At 40.7% G+C, this 22,493-nt stretch overlaps 1 protein-coding gene across 3 annotated transcripts in view; it reads left to right on the top strand.

The window, feature by feature from the left end:
- Window positions 1–22,265, top strand: part of prkg3 (protein kinase cGMP-dependent 3) — a 131,768-nt gene extending 109,503 nt beyond the window's left edge. For 2 of the 3 annotated variants that reach the window (XM_051654761.1, XM_051654760.1), the window contains 3 exons: window positions 12,264–12,326; window positions 20,498–20,573; window positions 21,121–22,263. In XM_051654761.1, the coding sequence (XP_051510721.1) occupies window positions 12,264–12,326; window positions 20,498–20,573; window positions 21,121–21,207 (226 nt within the window). In that variant the 3' untranslated portion in view covers window positions 21,208–22,263. Of the gene's footprint in view, window positions 1–12,263; window positions 12,327–20,497; window positions 20,574–21,120 lie in introns of all 3 variants that reach the window. The other variant, XM_051654762.1, reaches the window with a different exon arrangement.
- The last annotated feature ends 228 nt before the right edge of the window (window positions 22,266–22,493 follow it).

Below are 22,493 nucleotides of genomic sequence, written 5' to 3'. Positions count from 1 at the left end.
TCTGTTCTCTCACAGTTCTCATTATATCACTACACTACATACTCCCTTTGTTAGTATTAAAGAGCTTTTATATCCCAAAACAAATGATCTTCCATTTTTAATATATATATATATATATATATATATATATATATATATATATATATATATATATATATATATATATATATATATATTATTATTATTATTATTTTATTTATTTTTTTACTGTCACTCAGAACTTTTTTTTTTTGCGATCAGAACAGACTAAACAGTCAATAACTTTGCACACATTTATATTTATATTTACATAATCATGTCCTTGAAACGAGTTGGTTTCTTAACCACTGTACCACTCCTGGTAGTTAAGGGCTTGTTAAAGGAGTCTGGCATTGCTTCAGAAGAGCTGTGTGGTCCTTCTGATGCATCTGAAGATACCGGTGTCTCTTGAGTTCCTTGATCAAGATGTTTTTCTGCAGGCTCTGGTATGCTAATCTCAAATTGGAGGGGAACATGACGAATGTGCTTCGCATTTCTCATGATCCTAGAACCATCCTCTGTACTGACCAATTCAAAGGAACTGTCTGATGTGTGCTTCAACAGTTCGTAGCAAGTATCTCTATACTTAGAATCCAGCTTACTATCGTCCATACCTGCCACATAGACTACGTCTCCCAACTTGAAGTTGAGCTCTTTGGCTTGATTTGTCAGGTGGCCTTATTGTTTCATTTTTTCTTTGTAGCTTTTGTGATGACTTTCAATGTCTTTTTTACTTTCTTGTCTGTGACGAGACTAGGCAACTTTGTGCGTATGTCTCTTCCAAACATCAGATAAGCTGGTGTCTCACCTGATGCGTGTGTGGACTAGATAAGCAAGAAGAGTCTTTGAGAGATCCTCTCTCCAATTCCTGCCCTCACTTGTGGCTGCTTTGAAAGCTTTCTTCAGATAGTGATGTAACCTCTCTATTTTACCATTACTTTTGGGTTAGTAAGGTGAAGCCTTGATGTGCTTAACTCCACAACTACTCAGAAATGCCTCAAAGACTTTGCCTAAAAATTGCTTCCCATTATCTGTGACTACGTCCAAGGGATATCCAAATCGGGCAAATATTTTCATAATTTCCTTGGTAAAAGTCTCAGATGTTATGTCAGTAATGACTACTGCTTCAGGGTATGAAATGTAGTAATCTATAATGGTAAGTATATACCCGTTCTGGATAGGACCCACCAAATAAACACCTATCTTAGTCCAGGGTCTAGGCGGTAGCTCTTATGGGTGCAATGGTTGATCTTCATGCAAGGGTTGATTCAGAACACAAGCATTACAATTTTTTATCAGTCTTTTTACATCCATGTCCATATTAGGACAATAGAATTTGCTTCTCAAGAATTGCTTTGTGCGAATTATACTTTGATGTGTCTCGTGTGATTTTTAAAGCTTGGTGGATCTTTGCAGAAGGCAGAACTATCCCTGCAGCAAAAGACCATCATGGGATGACAACTCAGCTGAGCATTGTTTATACAGTTGTAAGCTTTCAGGAATTAAAGCAGGCCATTGTCCTGTCTCCACTATGGAAATCAATTGCATCAAGGGTACTATCCATCATTTGAGCTCATTAAGAGTCATGGCCTGGACATCAATCATATTTACAGACAGCACTCTGTCCATGTACATGTCCACATAACTATTGTCTTCAGTGTCTGGTATAGAAAATCTAGAAAGTGAGTCTGCAACATTGAACACATTGCAGGTAAAGACAATCTTGTAGTCATATGGATACAGTCTCAGTCCAAGTCTTTGTATCCTAGGTGGCAAAAGCTTCGCCTTTTCTGGATTGAGTATGTAAATGAGAGTGTGATGATCAGTTTGAAGAGTGAATTTGCCTCCCCATAAATACGCTTCGAAGTGTTCCACTGCCCATACGCATCCTGGGGCTTCTCGCTCTATCTGAGAGTAAAGCCTTTCTGTGGGGGTCAGAGAGCGCCTTGCATATGCTACAGGCTTCTTGAGTACATTGTCTTGTGTCTGAATCAAAACTGCTCTGAGTCTGTTTGGACTTGCATCACTGATTACAACTGTTGGAGAATTTATGTTAAAGTATGCTGGACATGGGTCACTAGTTAATTATTTTTTCAGTCCTTGAAACACCTTTTCTGTTTCAGACGTCCACTGCCACTCTTGTCCTTTTCTGGTTAGTTTTCTGAGAGGCTCAGATAGATTTGCGTAGTTGGGAATGATTTTAATCAAAAAAACCACAGGTGCCTAGAAACGAATGTAGCTGTGCAAAATTTTCAGGCCTAGGAGTATTACAAACAGCTTCTACTTTTCTTGGATCTGGTTTTATTCTGTCTGCTGTGACAACATGACCTAAAATCTCAATCTGCTGAGGTCCAAAGAAACATTTGTCTTTATTCAAGGTTAGTCCCTTTCTTGGAACCTTTGAAAGACCTTTCTCAGTCTTTGTTCCAGCTCTTTGTCATTTTCTGCAAATATGACCACGTCATCCATGTAGCACACAACACCTGGCATGCCACATAACATGGAATCCATGAATGAATGTGTTCATCTGTCTGGATTCAAGTGCCAGGTCAACTTGCCAGAAGCCTTTCTGGGCATTTAGTTTTGGAAACATCCCTGCATTGCTTGCAGTATACAGTCTATTGTTGGTACTGGGTTTCTTTCTCTTACCACTGCTTTCTCAGATCTACACAAAGTCTCACTTCTTTATTGTATTTTTTTGGAATAAGAAGACTGTTGGACACCAACTCAGATCCTTCGTGTACTTCCTCTATAATTCCATCTTCCAGCATTTTATACAACTCCTGATTCACAGCTTCCATCATTGGGAAAGGTACTCTCCTAAAAGCCTGAGCTACAGGTGTGACCTTGTCATTCACAGATATTTTATGGCTGTAACCATTTATTTGTCCCTGTCCTTTAAACAAAGACTGATATTCATCCTCAAGTTTCAAAAATCTTCCCGTAGATTGTTCAGTTGCACTGACCTGGTCTGTTGTATTCAGAATTTTTAAGTCAAAGCATGATTTTGTTTCGTAGCTGAGGCTCTATATTTCATTTTATCACAAAAATGTCATCCGTTGTCTCACTGTCCTTCCACTCACGGTGTTTAAAAAAAAAAAACACAGTGGAGAGGGTGTGTCTGTGCATAGGCATAGAATTTTCTCTTGGTTTGTTTTAATTCAACTTTTTGTGCAAACAGTTTTTGATACAGTTCTACCCCAATGACATTTCTTCAACTGCCTGTATCTATGACCATTTTCAATTTCTGTCCATTTACCCTTATGGTCTCTTTTCCTTCTGGGTTAATTGAATACACAAATTCATCAGAATCAGGGTTATCATTTACTGCTCACTCTAGTTTTTCTTTATGGTCTGGTTTGTCTTTGGCCTTATATTTGTATGCGAGTATTTATGTGAGTTGTTTTCTTTCTGCAAACGTGCTTATTGACCGTTTTTTTCTGCAGTGCAGGCAGGTTGCTGATTTGACACCACAGTCATTTCTTTATGTGTTGTCAGTCCACATCTGTAACACTTGGTGTCGCTGTTGTTCTTTTCAAATCGCACTCTGCTCGCATTTTGCGGTTTCACATTTGCGTTAGCAGCTCTTGTACCTCTAGTAAAATTTACGTGATTGTCTTTTTATCTGGTACTGTTCTCTGAAAGCACCTTAGACTCTGCTTGGGCTGACTCAAAAATTCTAGCAACAATCAATGCTCTTTCCAATGTTTGTTTGTTTGTTTCTTTCATTTTTATGCCATGCCAGCTTCTATGGCTATATTCATGGCGGGAACCAGGTTTAGTTATTTAAAATAGTTAATGTTAAATTTAATAGTTAAATAAGTTAAATGAGGTGTTTAAGATTCATTTTTCCTAAAAACCTTAAAACTAAATTTGGATTCACTTGATTAAAAACCTTTTCAAAAGAATCAAGGTATGACAGTCCAGTAAAATATGTTTAATGGATAGTGGGTTCTGACCAGATGAGCACTTTGGTGAATTTTCTCCTGATAGTAAAAACTGGTGTGTGAGTCTTTTATGTCCTATCCGGCATTGTGTATACATGACTTGATCCCAGCGATTATTAAAAGGGAACACATATCTTGTTCCAACAACAAGATTTATTTCTCATAATTTGTTGTTTAAACATTGATCCCACTCCGACTGCCATTTGTTTTTTATATACACATTCAGAGTTGGTTTCAGATCTGTGGAAGGTATAGGACATTTTACTGGTTCAGTAGATAGTGCATCTCTGGCAGCTCTGTCTGCTTGTTCATTACCGGAGATTCTTGAGAGTCCAGGTACCCAGCAGAAAATAATATTAAAACTCTTTGCTTCAAGAGATGACAGTTTGATTAAAATCATCACAATTGTTGCTTCCAATGCTTCAAGACATGATTTTGAATCAGTTATTATTAAAAAAAAATGTTGTGGAGCAGTCTCAATAAACTGCAGTGCCAGTAGTAGAGCGTTTGCCTCTGCAATGAAAACTGAACTTTGGTCAGGGATGTGGATACCCTGACACAGTTGGTTTGTTGCAAAAGCTGCTGCCACTTTATTTCCAGATTTAGATCCATCTGTGTGTATTGGGATATGTTGTGGGTATACTGCTTTTATGTCCAGAAATTGTTGATGGAAATCATTCGGATGCGTTTTGGATTTTTGGTTCCTTGTTCCTTGAATTTTGCAGAAATGTGTCTGTTCCACACTGTTTAGATCCACTTTCAGATTCTCCAGTTGGGTTTTTATACGTAGGCCAATTGGACGAATAAAACTTTTTTTATATATATTGTTGAATGCTGAAGTGGGAAAACTGCTGAATAGGCTGGGTTTTCTTTATCTGTTCTAAGTTTGGTTGCATATTGTAAGGCCAAATTTAGGCGTCTGATTTCCAAGGAAGGTTAATTGGCTTCCGCATAGAGAATTTGGATTGGTGATGTTCCCTATCGGTCACTCACTCGACGTTGTGTCGATGTAGTGACACTAGGGGTCACTCTTGGGAGCCCGAGACACTTCTGGTCTTTGATAAAAGGCCAATGAAAATTGGCGAATGGTATTTGCATACCACTCCCCCGGACATACAGGTATAAAAGGAGCTGGTATGCAACCACTCATTCAGATTTTCTTTTCGGAGCCGAACGGTCGATGTTTACTGAGCTGACTGTTCATTCACCTCAGGGACGACGAAACCCACCTTGGAGCTGGTAAGCAGACCACTCCATCCCCCGGTGATGGGCCAGGAGGAGAATCTTTTGTTGCTTTTTCATTTAATTTCACTGCATGCCCAAGTGGCTGCGGTACCCAACAGTTCAGCAAAAGAGCGGTTTCCTCGTTCCCTGAGTCACGTACCCGGTGTGCACGGCCGTCATCATGACCACCGTCCACCTTTCCATCCATGCAGGTTTGGCGCTCCAGCGGCGGTCTCCCCACCCCGCGTGCTCAGCTGTGGCACAAATCCGCCCCCGATGTGACAGTCTCCACAGATCACGAGGACAGGCCTCTTCCTCCTCCATCCCAGGCTGTTCCGGGGGTGGTCACAAGGAGCCAGGTAAGTGCTTCGATGTCCCTGAACTCAGCACGGCCACAACATGGCGTGGCACCTCGAGCTCCGCCCCGCCGCGAGGTCCCACCTGCCGGTATGTCCGACGAGATTGTCCCCTTGGTCCCCCTCGCTCGGAGCTTGGATGCATGGCTTGCGCTTTCCAATTCATCGCAATGGCTGATCCAGACCATCCGACTCAGCTACACAATTCAGTTCGCCAGGCTTCCGCTTCACCTCGGTGAAGAGCGAGAACGCTGCTACCTTGCGTGCGGAGATTGCTATCCTCCTACGGAAGGATGCGATAGAGCCTGTCCCTCTGGCCGAGATGAAGAAGAGGTTTTACATCCCCTACTTCATTGTACCGAAAAAAGGTGGTGGGTTGCAGCCAATCTTGGACCAGCAAGTACTGAACCAGGCTTTACACAGACTCCCGTTCAAGATGCTGACGCAAAAACGCATTCTGGCGAGCATCTGGCATCAAGATTGGTTCGCGACAGTAGACCTGAAGGACGCGTACTTCCACGTCTCGTTTCTACCTCGACACAGACCCTTCCTGCGGTTTGCATTCGAGGGTCGGGCGTATCAGTACAAGGTCCTCCCTTTCGGTCTGTCCTTGTCCCCTCACGTCTTCATGAAGGTCACAGAGGCAGCTCTTGCCCCATTAAGGGAAGTGGGCATTCGCATTCTCAACTATCTCGACGATTGGCTAATCCTAGTCTACTCTCAGGATATGCTGTGTGCACACAGGGACCTGGTGCTCTCGCACCTCAGCCGACTAGGGCTTCGGGCCAACTGGGAAAAGAGCAAGCTCCTCCCAGTTCAGAGCATCTCTTTTCTCGGTTTGGAGTTGGACTCAGTCTCATTTACGGCCCACCTCACGAACGAGTGCGCACAGTCGGTGCTGACCTGTTTGAAGGCGTTCAAACAGAAAACAGCAGTCCCACTGAAACTCTTTCAGAGGCTTCTGGGGCATATGGCATCCTCAGCGGTGGCCACTCCGCTCAGGTTGATGCATATGAGACCACTTCAGCACTGGCTTCAGACTCGAGTCCCGAGATGGGCATGGCGCCGTGGGACACATCGCGTGGTCATCACGCCGATCTGTCACCGCCTCTTCAGCCCTTGGACCGACCTCACGTTTCTACGGGCAGGCGTTCCCCTAGAGCAGGTCTCCAGACGCGTCGTGGTTACGAAAGACGCCTCCAAAATGGGCTGGGGTGCTGTTTGCAACGGGCACGCAGCCGCCGGCTCATGGACGGGCCCGCGGCTGCATTGGCACATCAACTGCCTCGAGTTGCTGGCAATTCTGCTCGCCCTGCGGAGGTTCCGGCCGTTGATCCAGGGCAAGCATGTGTTAGTTCGGACAGACAACACAGCAACGGTAGCATATGTCAACCGTCAAGGCGGTCTGCGCTCCAGTTGTATGTCACAACTCACCCGCCGTCTCCTCCTCTGGAGTCAGCAGCACCTCAAGTCGCTGCGAGCCACTCATATCCCGGGCGACCTCAACACTGCAGCGGACGTGCTGTCATGGCAGGTTACCCTCAAGGGAGAGTGGAGACTCCACCCTCAGGTGGTCCAGCTGATCTGGAGTCGATTCAGACAGGCACAGGTAGAGCTGTTCGCCTCCCAAGAATCCTCCCACTGCCCGCTCTGGTACACCCTGACCGAGGCATCTCTCGGTATAGACGCGCTGGCACACAGCTGGCCCCCTGGACTTCGCAAATATTCGTTTCCCCCAGTGTGCCTCGGTCAGGGAGAACGAGGAGCAGGTCATCCTGGTAGCACCCTACTGGCCCACCCAGACATGGTTCTCGGACCTCACGCTCCTTGCAACAGCCCCCCCCCCGGCAAATTCCCCTGAGGAAGGACCTTCTTTCTCAGGGATGGGGCACCATCTGGCACCCACGAACAGACCTCTGGAATCTCCATGTCTGGCCCCTGGATGGGACGTGGAAGACCTAAGTGGTCTACCACCCTCGGTGGTAGACACGATCACTCAGGCTAGGGCCCCCTCAACGAGGTGCCTGTATGCCTTTAAGTGGCATCTGTTCGCTAAGTGATGTTCTTTCCGACGCGAAGACCCCCAGAGATGCGCAGTCGGTTAGGTGCTTTCCTTCCTGCAGGAGAGGTTGGAAGGGCGGCTGTCCCCTTCCACCTTGAAGGTGTATGTAGCCGCTATAGCAGCACACCATGACACAGTGGACGGTAAGTCCTTAGGGAAGCACGACCTGATCATCAGGTTCCTGAGAGGCACCAGGAGGTTGAATCCCTTCAGACCGCGCCTCGTTCTCTCATGGGACCTCTCTGTAGTTCTTCAGGGTCTACAGAGAGCCCCCTTTGAGCCTTTGCAGTCAGCTGAGCTTAAGGCACTCTCCTTGAAGACTGTCCTCCTGAATGCGCTCACTTCCATCAAGACCTGCAAGCGTTCTCTGTCAGCGAAACGTGCCTGGAGTTCGTTCTGGGCTACTCTCACGTGATCCTGAGACCCCGACCGGGCTATGTGCCCAAGGTTCCCATGACCCCTTTTAGGGACCAGGTTTTGAACCTGCAAGCGCTGCCGCAGGAGGAGGCAGACCCAGCCCTGACGTTGCTGTGTCCGGTGCACGCTTTACACATCTATTTGGATCGCACGCAGAGTTTTAGAGTTTCTGAGCAGCTCTTTGTCTGCTTTGGTGGACAGTGGAAAGAAGTGCTGTCTCCAAGCAGAGGATCGCCACTGGCTCATTGACACCATAACTATAGCATATCACGCCCAGAACGTGCCGCCCCCGGTAGGGCTACGGGCCCACCAGGGGTGTAGCGGCCTCCTGGGCCTTGACTAGGGGCGCCTCTCTAACAGACATTTGCAGAGGAGTGGGCTGGGCAACACCCAACACCTTTGTGAGGTACTACAATCTCCGGGTGGAACCGGTTTCGTTCCGTGTAGTGGCACACACAAGCAGGTAAGTCCGGGACAGCCGGCCGGGTGTATCGCTTGTGCATAGCGCCTTTCACCTCCCCTGAGCTGAAGACGTGCGCCATTCCAATAGTGTTCACAAACTGTATTCCCTTGTTGATTTCCTCTGAGCCCTGTGGCAGACAAGTTTGCGGAGAGACTCGCTGCCGGCTCAGTACACGTGCTAACTAAGCCCTGTACTGGGGTAGGAGCTCCTCATGTGGTGGTTCCCTGTATGTAACCCCATGCGACGTATATCTTCTGCTAATTAGTTTCCCTGTTGGCAAACTGCATCTTCCTTGGGCAGAGGCCCCTCTGCCTACAGTCTTGTAGTAACTCCTCCCCCATAGGGCAGGACCTACCTTGGGACTTTCCCACATGGCATACTTCCGACATAGCTCGGCAAGACCATGTGACGTATTTCCACTTAAATACCCCCCCCCGGGCGGGGTGTGGTCTCCGTGGTGTCTTCCCCTTGGGAGGGACACCCCCCCCCCCGACTAGACCTGGTGGGCCCAGTCGGTTAATCCCCCTTTTTTTAGGGAGTGGGGGAAAAAAAAGGGGATAAGAGGCCACAACTGGGCTAGCCCGTCTCTCGACTTGTCCCCAAAGGGCCATTCGGCACTCATAACTGTGTTGGGGGAGGTTATGTGTCGGCCTGGTGCGCTGGCTACGAGGCACACAGTGGCCTGCCCGTCACACACCGCCAGTTTAAGTAACACAGTTCAGCCAGTTGTGGCATTTTGTATAGGGACCCCTAGTGTCACTACATCGACACAACGTCGAGTGAGTGACAGATAGGGAACATCCTGGTTACTTGCGTAATCTCCGTTCCCTGATGGAGGGAACGAGACTTTGTGTCCCTCCTGCAACAATGCTGAACTACCCGCCGAAATGACCGGGACCATGTCTCGGCTCCTCAGCACAAAACCTGAATGAGTGGTTGCATACCAGCTCCTTTTATACCCGTATGTCCGGGGGAGTGGTATGCAAATACCACTCGCCAATTTTCATTGGCCTTTTATCAAAGTCCAGAGATGTCTCGGGCTCCCAAGAGTGACCCCTATTGTCACTACATCGACACAATGTCTCATTCCCTCCATCAGGGAATGGAGGTTATGCAAGTAACCAGGATGTTCTGTAGGCTCCCAAAGCTAGTAGTATACCTTGGTGGTGTACAGTGTCCAAAAGTCGTATGTATGACTTCCTAGCTGATCCATAAATGATACTTCCATAGTCCAGCTTTTAGCGTACCATGGTTCTGTACAAGTTCATGAGAGTTGAGCTGTCTGCTCCCCATTTGGTTTTGGATAAAACCTTGAAAACATTCATAGCTATAAAACATTTCTTTTTTAGTGATTTAATTTGAGGAATAAAAGACAGTTTGTTGTCAAAAGTGATACCAAGAAACCTGTTCTCTTTAACAACTTTAATGGGGACTCCATCCATAAACAGCTCTGGTTCATTGTGTAGCGAACGAAGCTGACAGAAATGCATATAGATGATTTTTGTTTGTGAGAACTTGAAACCGTTCTCTGTTGACCAGGAGTGCATTTTGTTTATCTTCAATTGGATTTTTCGCTCGATAGTATTCATTAGTATTGCTCTTGTAGCAAATGCAGATATCATCTACATATAAACTACAGAGGACATCAGAGCCAATGACTTTTGCAATGCTGTTTATTTTATTACTGAAGAGGGTTACTGATAGGATATTTCCTTGAGGTACTCCAAGTCCTTGTTTAAGTAGGTTAGACAAGGTGTTTGCTATTTTAACTCTAAAAAGTCTATTCGATAAAAAACTTTCAATGAAGATTGGCAGTTGACCTCTAAAATTCATTTGGTGCAAATCCTTTAAAATTCCAAGTTTCCATGTCGTGTCATAGGCTTTCTCCAAATCAAAGAAGACAGCTACAACATATTCTTTTCTGGTAAAGGCGTCACGAATATAGCTTTCAAGACAAATAAGGTGATCTGTAGTGCTTCAACCTTTCCTGAAACCACATTGGGCGTTACTTATGTGGTGTTTAGATTCCAGTATCCAGACCAGGCAATCATTGACCATCCTCTCCATTGTTTTGCATAAACAACTGGTTAAAGCTATAGGGTGGTAGTTTATGGGGTCGTTATGGTTATTTCCTGGCTTTGGAATAGGTATTATTTCTCCTTCATGCCAGGCAGATGGGATTTTTCCTGATATCCAGATGGGGTTAAAAATTCTACGGATCATTTTCTTGGAAAGGTGGGGTAGATTCTTTAAAAATTGATAGTGGATTTTATCCAGTCCAAAAGCTGTGCCGTGGGATTTTTTTAATGGCTCGCTGTAGTTCCATAGGAAAAGGTTGGTTGTATGTCTGCGTGTTACTGGAGCCGAAGTTAATCTTTTCTTTTTCTTGTTGAGCAAGATAAGTTCGAAAATCAGGAAGGCAGTTCTCAATAGATGAATTGTTTTCGAAAGTTTTTGCTAGAATGTTTGCAATTTCTTGTGTGCCGTGCTGTTTGACGTGTTGTATTTGAGGACCGTTGTTTTTTTTCCCTTCATTTTCTGTATCAGGTTCCATATTTTGTATGATGGAGTACTTATTGTCATTTTGGAAACAAATCATCTCCAGCTTTCCTTTTTTACATTTATAATTCGTCTTGCTCATGCTCTACTCATCTTGAGTTTGCTCTTTCCAATGTAAGCCCTTCTTCCTGCAACAGTTTATCTCTCAACTGTCTATGTGCACATTTCTCTATGAGTTGATCTTTTATCATATCATGTTCTAAAGCTCCAAACTTACAAGATTTGGCCAATTCCCTTAACGCGTTCACAAATGCGTCAGTCGTTTCATCACGTAGTTGAGATTCTGAACTTGTGTCTTTCTAACATCAAATTTTTCTATAATGTAAAGTAGCATCCAGTGTTTTTTGGGGGGCCTTTCTCTGCAAATATTGATAAATGTGATTAATTGTGATTGGCATATCGTAATTAGATTTTTTTTTTTAAATATTGATTGACAGCCCTGATCAATCAATTATACCAGTTATAGAAACCTGCCAACTTGTCGTATCCATTATAACACCTTAAATCTCCAAGATCTCCTTATAGTGCTGCTGCTGCAGAACAAGTGTGAAGACCTGTTATTGCTAGAACAGAAATGCTTTTTTTGAGCTTGTATGACATTCTGCTGCTGCACACAGACATACATAAGACATGCTGCTTCAAACATAGGTCATGGTGCTGCTGCACAATTAGACAATATGATGACAATATGAAAACCATGATCAAAACTATGCAAGATAAAAGGAAATGCAACCCAGGATACATTAAATACAGGTTATGTTTTTACTATAGTGGGTCGCCACTTGACTTCCAATGTCAAATCTGGGTCCTGAAGCAAAACCAGTTCAGAACCACTGCAGTACAGTAAGTAAGCCATTCATAGGTTAATTTTCTCTGAAACTAGCAGCACTGTCTTTCTGTGACCTCAGAAAATTGCTCTGTTTGTTTTGAGCAACCCGCTTAGACCTGCCTCGTCAACGTTACTCAACCAATGGCATGAGTTGGGGGAGGGACTATATCTTTGTTTGACCAAAGGCTGATTGGGGGGGTTGCGGGCGTATTCAGAAAACTGTTGTGAAAACATTGTTTATTTTTTCAATTCCATTTGGTGGTGCAGAAATGACATACTTCCACTTTAAAGAACCGATACCCATTAAGTATTTATAAGCAGTTAAGTATTTATAAACATTGGTAATGTCCATATTCAGTGTGTGTGTGTTGTGTTTACATCATTGCAGGTCACGACCTGGACAGCGGTTGGGAAACACGAAAAATGGAATCAAAGATGTTCGACATCACAGGTAATGTGTATCAGTATGGAGCTTAGTTCAGATAAATATTATAGTATATAGTATATCATTTATATTAATAATTGTATTTATTTTGTTATGTTCAAGGTGATGTGTTTAATATTATCTTGAATCCCAGTTAAATATGCAGCGTCAACTATGAAAACCATTAAGTGCATTTACAGTACATGCACAATCTAACAACAACTAAGGGCATCATCATGTGTGGTCATGCCTTAAACTTTATTTCTTTATCAGGGTAAAGTCATAAACAGTTAGTCATGAACCGATCAGCACACATAGAGTTTTGTCCATTACTCTGATTTCACTCTTCTTTTTATTTTGAAGTCAGATGCAGAGAATAACCTTATTACTTAAAATCTCATGTTAACATGGTTTTCTTGCATTGTCAGATTTTAAGAATAAGCTGATTTGATGAGTAACGTGACACCATGCGAGGAGCGGACGTGTTTGCTAGTTTTTAATGATTTTTATGTCATACACCGGTGAGATTCGATACACTCTGCTACATATCTTTTCTTTGAAGTCAACATGGCAAAGAATTCAATATCCTCTGGCTCTGGACGGGCCCGCAGACCAGGGGCTCAATTTGGATGGTGTGGCAGGAGAAATCCAATGGCAACTGGCGAGCATGTCTGTGATGCTGATGAAAGTCGTTGCTGACTTAGAGGATCTTGCTGTAATATGTCGATCGATTACTGCGATGGAAACAAAATTCTCTGAGTTGGTTACAAGAATCGGGGCCGTCGAGAGACGGATCGATTATCTGGAGTAGATTTGCAACGCGTTTTGGAAAAACTGGAGGATTTGGAGAATCGTAGCCGGCGAAATAACGTCCGAATTGTTGGAATTCCTGAGCATGAAGAAGGCCGAGATATGGTGAAATTCCTAGACGAGCTCTTCCCGAGTCTGCTCGACATAACAGGCCATCAGCTGGAAATCGAGTGAGCTCACAGAGTCCTGGCTCGCAGATCTGCTGAGGGAGACAGGCTCTGATCAATTCTGGCCAATTTTCTGAGATCATCTTTTAAGGAGCTCATGTTGCACAAGACAAGGAGCAAAGGAAAGCTTTCTTGGAAGAATCATGGCATTTTCTTGTTCCCAGTTTTTGCGAATTCAACTAGAGAAATGTGATCGATTCAAGGAATGCAAGAACATCAGCGGAAGCTCGCTTTTGGTCTGATGTTTCCGGCCAAATTGAGAATAGATACTAAGGATGGCCACAAAATATTTACATACCCACAACAAGCATTGAGTAAACCATTTGGTGACTTTCATGTGGCCCACAAGCTGAGCTGTCTTGCTGTAAATACACTCGGCTGTCTGAGGAAGCTGGGCGCCATTTTTGTTTCTTTTTGTGTTGGTTCCGCCTAGCGGCTGGAGTTTGTTTTGTGGAATAACACTCCTTCAAGAAACTTTTGCATCGATGAAATGTTAGTTTTACACTGAAGTTCCCGGCCAAATTGCGAATAGATACTAAGGATGGCTGCAAAATATTTTCATGCCCAGAACAAGTGATGTATTTCATAAAATCAATGAACTGAGGAAGTCATGGTGTGTTTCTCACGTGCCTCCAGGTGAGCTGTCTCGCTGAACATACACTTGACCGTCTGAGGAAGCTGGGCACCTTTTTTGTTTCTTTTTTTGCTGGTTCCACCTAGCGGCTGGAGTTTGTTTTGTTGAATAAAACTCCTTCGGGACAGTTGTGGATGAAACTGCTCATTCTTTGTGCTTATGCCTCCTATTGGCTGGAGTTTTTTTTTTTTTTTTTTTTTTTTTGCAGGAGATTGGAAGTATTAGGGCATCTGCTGCACTTATGAAACAGCCGGCTCACTGAACATTCGTTTGTCTGTCTGAGGAAACTGAATGGCTTTATTTATTATTATTATTATTATTTATCTATTTATTAAAAAAATAAAATATGTGCTGGTTCCGCTAGCGGCTGGAAATTGTTTTGTGGAGGAACACAGCTTCAAGACAGTTTTGTGAATGAATCAACACGTTATTTGTGTTTATTCTGCCTATTGGCTGGAGTTTGTTTTATAGATTATTTTCTGTTATGTAATTCTGTCTCACAAAATTTGTACAGAAGCGCCAGACTTGAGCAATCCGACGGCAAAGTTGTCACGGGGACTCTCGTAGGCGTACATGGACTTTGACTTTGAGTTTAGAGGGATGGACGCTGATTGGCGCTGCCGTGCTCGGGGTTAATGCACACGTTTTTCCGTTTTTTTTGGGGTTCTGGGGGAAGTTCTGGGTTTGACTGTTGCACTAATGTTGGAATGTGCTCTTTATAATTTTATTTTTGACACACAATACATTTTTTATAATATGTAAAAATGTCAAATGTTAATATGAGTGGATTATCTCTCTCCACGTGGAATGTGAATGGGCTGGGGCACCCCATAAAAAGAAGGAAGGTTATTTCTTTTCTTAAACTCAAGTTTATTATTTTATGTGACCACAGGGGTGTTCGTTGGGTGTTAGGGCGGGTTGGTGTTTGGGGAGGGAAATTAGTGGGGGTTAAAATTTAAATGTTGACTTGTGTGTGTGTTGTGTTTTTCTCTGTTGTGTTTTTTTCTTTGAATCAATAAAAAAATGTAAATACAAAAAAAAAGAATACATTGATTTTTGGTAGTTACACTGTGTGCTAGAGTCAAGTCCAGTTTTGTGTGTGTGTTTGTTCAGATGGCAAGTGGAGGAAAAGTCACCAAGCCTTGTGCAGCTCTGATGAAGGAAACCATTTTTAATTATAAAAAGAATTTTCAAACGGGTCAAAAAAGACCCGAACAGTAACCAAGGTTTAAAGTATCCCAAAAATTGCAACCTGATTATAGAAAATCCTATCATTTTAACCTGCAATAGTGCTTTTTTTTTTGTTTGTTTTTTAATTAGCCCAATTTATTGTGAAAGCACGACCCTGGCAACACTTCTCAGTAACTGTATTCTCAATATACAAATGCTTCAAAACATAACAAGGGCTGAATACAGTTATTTAATTTTTGTATTCTGAATACATAAAATACAAATTACATGTATTCCGTTACAACCCATCCCTGCTGAAGAGTGTAAACACTGTGGATCTTTGGCGCTTTTAAACCATAGCTGAGTTTGTTTGAGTGGACAGACATGTTTATTTATTTGTACAATGGCAGAAGTGGATGTTTGGAAACCTATTTGAAAACAGTAGTTATATACAAAATGGCATACTGTATATTGAACAGTACATATACTGCCTACTTTTTGTGAAACAGTATGCAATATGCAACTATAAACTTTGCAAATGTTTGTATGCTACATTGTTGTCACATGACCTCATCATGTTGCATGTTAAAGGTACATTGAGATACATTCACATTTAGTCATTCAGCAGATGCATAAATATTAACAATACAACAAACTATTTTTCATACAAAAGTCAACAATATCTGCAGTATCACACTGCTAAGTTCCAATAGAAGCTACAGTAGTACAGAAGCTAGAGCAGAAGTCAGAAACAGACAAAGAGAGAAAGGATTTTTAACCATTAAATAGGAAGTGCTTTTAGGCTTATGTTAAGTGCTTGTGTCGTCAGATGTTGAGATAGTCTTTGCAGATCGAGTGGAGGTTGGAATCTCATACCACCACAGAGCAACAGAGAAAGTGAATAATCTGGCTAGTGACTTTGTGCCTCATAGTGATGGAACCACCAGGCTTCGTTCGTTCATTGACTGCTGAGAGCGAGAGGGGACATAGACCAGGAGGAGTGAATTGAAGTATTATGTGAACTGTTCCACTGGCTTTCCTGAAGGTCAAAGTTAACGTGCTTGAATTTAAGGCAGGCATTATATTGATTGCATTATATTGATAACCAGTGGAGTGAAATCAAGAGGGGTGTGGTGTGGTCCCTCTTTGGTTGATTGAGACCAGATGCACGGCTGCCTTCTGGACCATCTGTAGTAACCTAATTGTGCTAGCTGGGTATACAAACAAAACACAAGAAACTATAAACTTAGGAAACAAAAGACAGGAACACTCCAACACAACAACGATACAAGGATAACATATATGTCACAGTTAGGACTGAAACGATTAGTCGACGTAATTGACAACATCGACAATAGAAAATTGTTGACAAAAAATTTCGTTGTCGAATTGTCGTTTGACCTCATTTAACATAACATGAGATGACATTAAAATCTAATGATGACACGCGAGAGCAGCACTGCAGTTCGTAACTGACTGAGGAGAGGAAGAATTACACAGCTCACAGTCCAGATGCACTCCAAACAGCGTACGGTGCTGTAGATCACAAAGTATGAGGAAATTATAATGCAAAAATCCAAAATAAGTAAATAAAGAAGCACTCTCGTTGTGGAATATGTGGAGCTGGAGCTGCCGCTCTGCTGAAGCAAAACTTGCGTGTCGAGCGTCTTTAAAGGAAACACCCCAGTGTTACATCTTTAATGCAATTATATTTCATGCATTATAGCTTTAATAAAGTTAAAATAAAATGGAAGCAGGTCATGTAAATAACTAAAAACTCTGAAACTGGCATTTATCTGTGCAGTCAGTGCCGCTTCTATGAGTTGCGTGAAGTGACCCGATCTAAAGGGGGAGAAATTGAAACTGCATCCGGCTGATGAACACTCTGGTGCGGGGACGCTCATCCCCCTCACGCACGCTTGCTGCAGCTAGATTATAACATGACGGCTCGCAGCTTATTGAATCATAATATATGTGTCACTGTGCATTTCTTATCATGAAGAAAACTGGCAATACGCAGCTTTATTAATAAGAGAGAGTTTGTTTTTTTGTGAGTTAGAGATGGATTGAAGTGAATAGAAAGGTGAGAGAGGTAGTCTTCACCCCATTATACACTGCAACAAAATACATTTTTGATTTGTTTTTGTTTTGGCTTGTTTTCCAATATAAATATCTAAAACTCCTTTAAAACAATGTATATTTACTTTAGGAGCTATACTGTTGAAGAACAAAATGTTATCTGAGAATGTTGAATATAAAAAAAATAAAAATACAAATATATTAAAATATCTAAAAATCCTTTAAAAAAGATGCATTCACCTGAGAAGCAGCATATAAGATATTTAGACTTGCTTTTAGAGAATAGATCTTGAAGTATAGAACCAAGTGAAAAAATACACTTATATACAAAATACACTTATATTTATGATACATTCTCTTAAAGCAAGTCTAAATATCTTATATGATGCTTCTCAAGTAAATGTATCTTGTTTTAAGGATTTTTAGAAAATTTTAAATGGAAAACAAGACAAACACTTGATAACAATAGTTTTTTTTTTTTTTTTTTTTTTTTTTTTTTGCAGTGAATTTCTTTACTGAATTAAACTTAAAGTATTTTTTTCCCCCTTTAATTCAGTGAATGTCATTTAGAGGTCATTTTAAAAGATGATTTTGTCCTCTTTATTGTTAGTAAGCACGTTTAATACAACCTTTTAAGTCGGGCAGCAGCTGAATAATCGGTTAAGAGCTAATGACTAATAGTTGCAATAATCGCAGAATAGTCAAGTCAAATCAAGTCATTTTTATTTGTATAGTGCCTTTCACAACACACATCATTTCAAATCAACTTTACAGAAAATCATGCATTAACTGAAAATGAAACTGTAATATCTATAATGTCTTAAGAGTTATCATTGTGTAGTTTGTTAAAATACGATTGTGAATTGTGTTTAATAATAAGTAATTAAATAATAATTGTGTTTAGAAACCCAGTGAGCAAGCCGAAGGCGACTGTGTCAATGAACACAAAACTCCATAAGATGTTGGTTAATGGAAAAAAATAAACTTGAGAGAAACCAGGCTCACTGTGGGGGCCAGTTGCCCTCTGGCTAACATCATGAATATAATGCCAATATTACTTAATTATGTATAGTGCAAGTCATGGTTTAAAATTATTTAAGTAAGTAAGTGTTAAGGGTCAGTGTTTAAACAAAGATTTTGTAAGAACTATAAGATTAATGACTAATGTCTTTGAAGTTCATCCTGGATTAACTGCAGAAGTTCACGTAGATGCGTTATTCTTTGTTAGTTGGCTGATGTAGGCTTTTGTTAGCAATTAATTGATAGTCTGTGTATTCCATTATAAGAGTGTAGTCCATCATTAGACCAAGGTGATGCAGGCAGAGATCAGTAAGGTGCATCGCAGTTCAAACGGCCGGTAATTTTGGTGAGGTCTATCCTAAATCCAAGGTTCAGGGAATGGCATATGATGTATCCCATGTCTTATGGTTGGAGTTGGCATCAGTTCATCTTCTGAAGTCCATCGCAATAGACTGAAGTGATGTTTGGCTGGCACCGCCTGCATTTAGTCATCATCACTCAGAGACATGTAGCAGTGGAGTCCAACATGAAGCACAAATGGAGCTGGATCCAGACGGTTCTGGTGACCTCAGAATAGGAGTCCCGAGGTTGAGACAGGGATACAAATAGAATAATATTAGCATAGATGCCATTCAATTTATTGCAGAGTTATAGATCATGATCAATGTTTCTGGTTTCTGGATCCGGCAGACCTAACTAAAGCAGCCTAACTGTGAGTTGAAGGATAAATTAGGTGTATGCCTGGCTAAATAGATGAGTCTTTAGTCTAGACTTAAACTCAGTGAGTGCGTCTGCATCCCAAACAGTGTTAGGGAGACTATTCCATAGTTTAGGAGCCAAATATGAAAAGGATCAACCTCCTTTTGTGGATTTTGATATTCTAGGAACTATTAACAGGCCAGAATTTTACGATTGTAATGAACGTGATGGAATATAGCGTGTTAGAATGTCACTTAAGTACTGTGGAGATAGACCATTCAAAGCTTTGTAAGTAGTTAACAGAACTTTAAAATGAATACGAAATTTAACATGTAGCCAATGTAATGACGATAAAATGGGGCTAATATGATCATATTTCTTGGTTCTAGTCTGCACTCTGGCTGCTGCATTTTGAATCAATTGAAGTTTATTTATTGATCTTGCTGGACATCCTCCCAGTAATGCATTGCAATAATCTAGTCTTTAGGTCATGAACGCTTGAATTAGTTCTACGCTGTTGAAGACGATGTAACAATACATCCATCGAGAGTCAAATTATATTTTGGCGGCTTGTTTTTAGAGGTTTTTGGTCCAATAATTAGTACCTCTGTTTTATCAGAATTGAGTAGAAGAAAATTTCTGGCCAGCCAATCTTTGATTTCATTGATACACTCTGCTAATTTGGAGAATTGTGAAATTTGTCAGGTTTTGAAGAAATATAAAGTTGGGTATCGTCTGCATAACAGTGGAAATTTATTCCACGATTCCTGATAATATCTCTCAGGGGAAGCATATACAAAGAGAAAAGCAGAGGCCCTAAAACTGATCCCTGTGGCACTGCATACTTTTGTTTGGTTTGACAATTCCACATTTACATAGACAAAGTGGTAGCGGTCTGCTAAGTAGGACCTAAACCATGCTAACGCAAGTCCACAAATGCCAACATAATTCTCTAGCCTGTTCAAGAGAATGTCGTGATCTATCGTGTCAAAGGCAGCACTAAGATCTAAAGAACTTGAAGTGAAATTCAGCCGCTATCAGATGATAAGAGCAAGTAGTCAAATAATCATTCTAATAATCATTAGATTAATCAGTTTTCAAAATAATTGTTAGTTGCAGCCCTAGTCACTGTAGACATGAGCTAAAAGTAACAAAGCTTTTCAAAGCAAAGATTTTCATAGGGTCTTTTGGCAATCCAATCAAACAGTGATTCAAAATTGACATTTTTTTTAAATCGTGGCTGAATTGAAGACCAGATGTAGTAGGTATTCTGGGTATTTTATGCATACAGAAAATTCCCATACATTGTACAGTGTGCATACTATATACTACAGAAAGAGTAGTATACTATTCCAAACATAGCCAATTATTATTTTTGTAAGTTTGTTTGTCACTGCTAGTGGCACAGAAATTACAAAATTCACCTTTAAGATGTATTTATTTGTAATTTCTCCACAATAATTTAACAGCCTAGCACCATTCAGTGTTGGTGGTTGTGTAGAAGTTGTGCTGTTTTCTACACACCGTCACCACACACTAGCAATGTGACTTTGACACTGCTCTGTCTTAATGACAGTATATGAGAAATAGTTTTTATGTTTTCCTAATTTTTTTCTCAGGTGGTTTAACAGCATTAACTGGCATCAATTAAGAATGGGGCAACTTGAGGCACCAACTATTCGACTCATAAGAAAGGTCACGTTTCCATTGTTTGCCTTATTAGGTCTTCTGGCTTGTTTATTACTGTCTGTACCAAAGCAGTTCTCCATAGGCCAAATGAAAAATATCTGTCACAATATTAATTTATGTTACATTGCATCAGTGCCCAAATATTTTGCTTCTTTTCTAACTGTCTAAACTGTAATTAAGGGGGTGTTTACACTTGGTCACTTCATGCATTTTTTTTTACTCCTGCTTTTTTAAAGACCAAGTGTAAATGTCCTCCAAAACAAATCTGAGATGGACAAAAATCTGATCACTCAAACTTTAACCTTCAGTTTTCCGTTCTCTCTTTTCAACACTTAAAGGTACTCTTTGCAACGGATGTAGATACATCAGATATCGACTACAGTGTCTGAACAAACTGATCTGATTTGATCATTTACAAAATGAGAGTGTGGACAGTCAGTCCTAAAGATTGGATTCGAAAAACAAATCGGAATTGGGGGCAGTGTGAACAAATCCTTAGTAACAAAGACAGATTTGCTGATTTTGTCATTGTGTTTGGGTTTTTGGTTTACAGGGTCCCTGCTACATTAACTTTGACCGCTTTCCTTATGACAAGACCCAAGCGGAGGAGGAATTTTCAGGCTGGGATCGAGATTTCTGAACAACCATCAAGTCTCATGGTTTATCAAGTTCATAACAATCTTTAGCTCTCATTCTAAAAGCAGCAGCCACTTAATACTGTAGAAAGTTTTGTCAAAGTTTAATATTCTTTCTTGGGTGACACTTTATGATAGCATTCATTACTAAATTATTAACAAACATTATGTAATGCTAAACAGATAATTAGTTAATGTATATTCTACATAATGCATAGGTAGTGATAAAGCACTTGTTAATATTTCCTAATGAATTTAACATACATTAATGATCTGTTAAGCATTAATTAATGTAAATTTAAATACAAGTGTTATTAAACTTTCATTCCTATATGGCTTTGCACTTTTTAATATCTACAAATGATTTTTAAAAATGTTAAATAATGATTAACTGATCACTTGTTAATGTACTTTTGATTGCTAACAAATGTCATTATACTTTTTAATAAATGATTCCTATATGAGCTCATGCACGTTTTTACATTTACAAATGTTTTGATAAATTATTTTTATTTTTCTCCACTTCAGACAATATTCATGTTTACAAATTATTCATTAATGTCCTGCTAATTTGTAACCAGTGTCTGTAAAGCCACACATTTGCTAATTGTTTGTTGTAGTATGTAAGCATGCTTTTACTATTTACACATCTTTACTTATGCATATCTAAGTTGTTTTGTTCTTAAGACTGTGACAATAGAACACAACTAGGAGTGTAAAAAATATTGAAAATTAAAAACAAAATATATATAACTGGTAGTGCTGCATATAAAGTGTCCTTAAAAAGTAAATGCAACACAGAGTGCTGTCCACATGGTCCTTTAATGGCACAAGTCTTCTCCCCCACTGGAAAAATTATATATATATATATTTTGTGGTGAAGTAAATATAGCAGACAAGATTATGTACTTTCTACATTGAATAAGTAAATTTAAGTGTGAACTTGAAAATAATAAGTAAATTCTGCATTTGCACTCATTTAAACAGGTAAACATTAATGCACTAGCTTAAGTAAATATTATTTATGATTGTTACCTTTACAATGTGTCATCATGTATTAATCCTAAAGTAACCTTGTCAAGTATAAAGTAACCTTCTAAACTTGTTAGAAACCTTGTTATATTTATTTGCTAATTTGAGTAAATTTCACAGGTAAATAGAATAGGTACTGTACATTTTACTTAACTTTCTGAAGCTTGAATAATTAATGAGCTTGCATGGTTTCACTGTTTGCAAGTTGATTTACACTGCTTTTATTGTTCTCAGGTTTAGTAACTTCATGTTTTGTGAA

Source organism: Myxocyprinus asiaticus, chromosome 25, assembly GCF_019703515.2.
Source record: "Myxocyprinus asiaticus isolate MX2 ecotype Aquarium Trade chromosome 25, UBuf_Myxa_2, whole genome shotgun sequence".
Taxonomy (NCBI): domain Eukaryota; kingdom Metazoa; phylum Chordata; class Actinopteri; order Cypriniformes; family Catostomidae; genus Myxocyprinus; species Myxocyprinus asiaticus.
The sequence above is the reverse complement of the archived record's forward strand: the minus strand, read 5'-3'. Positions and strand labels throughout refer to the sequence as shown.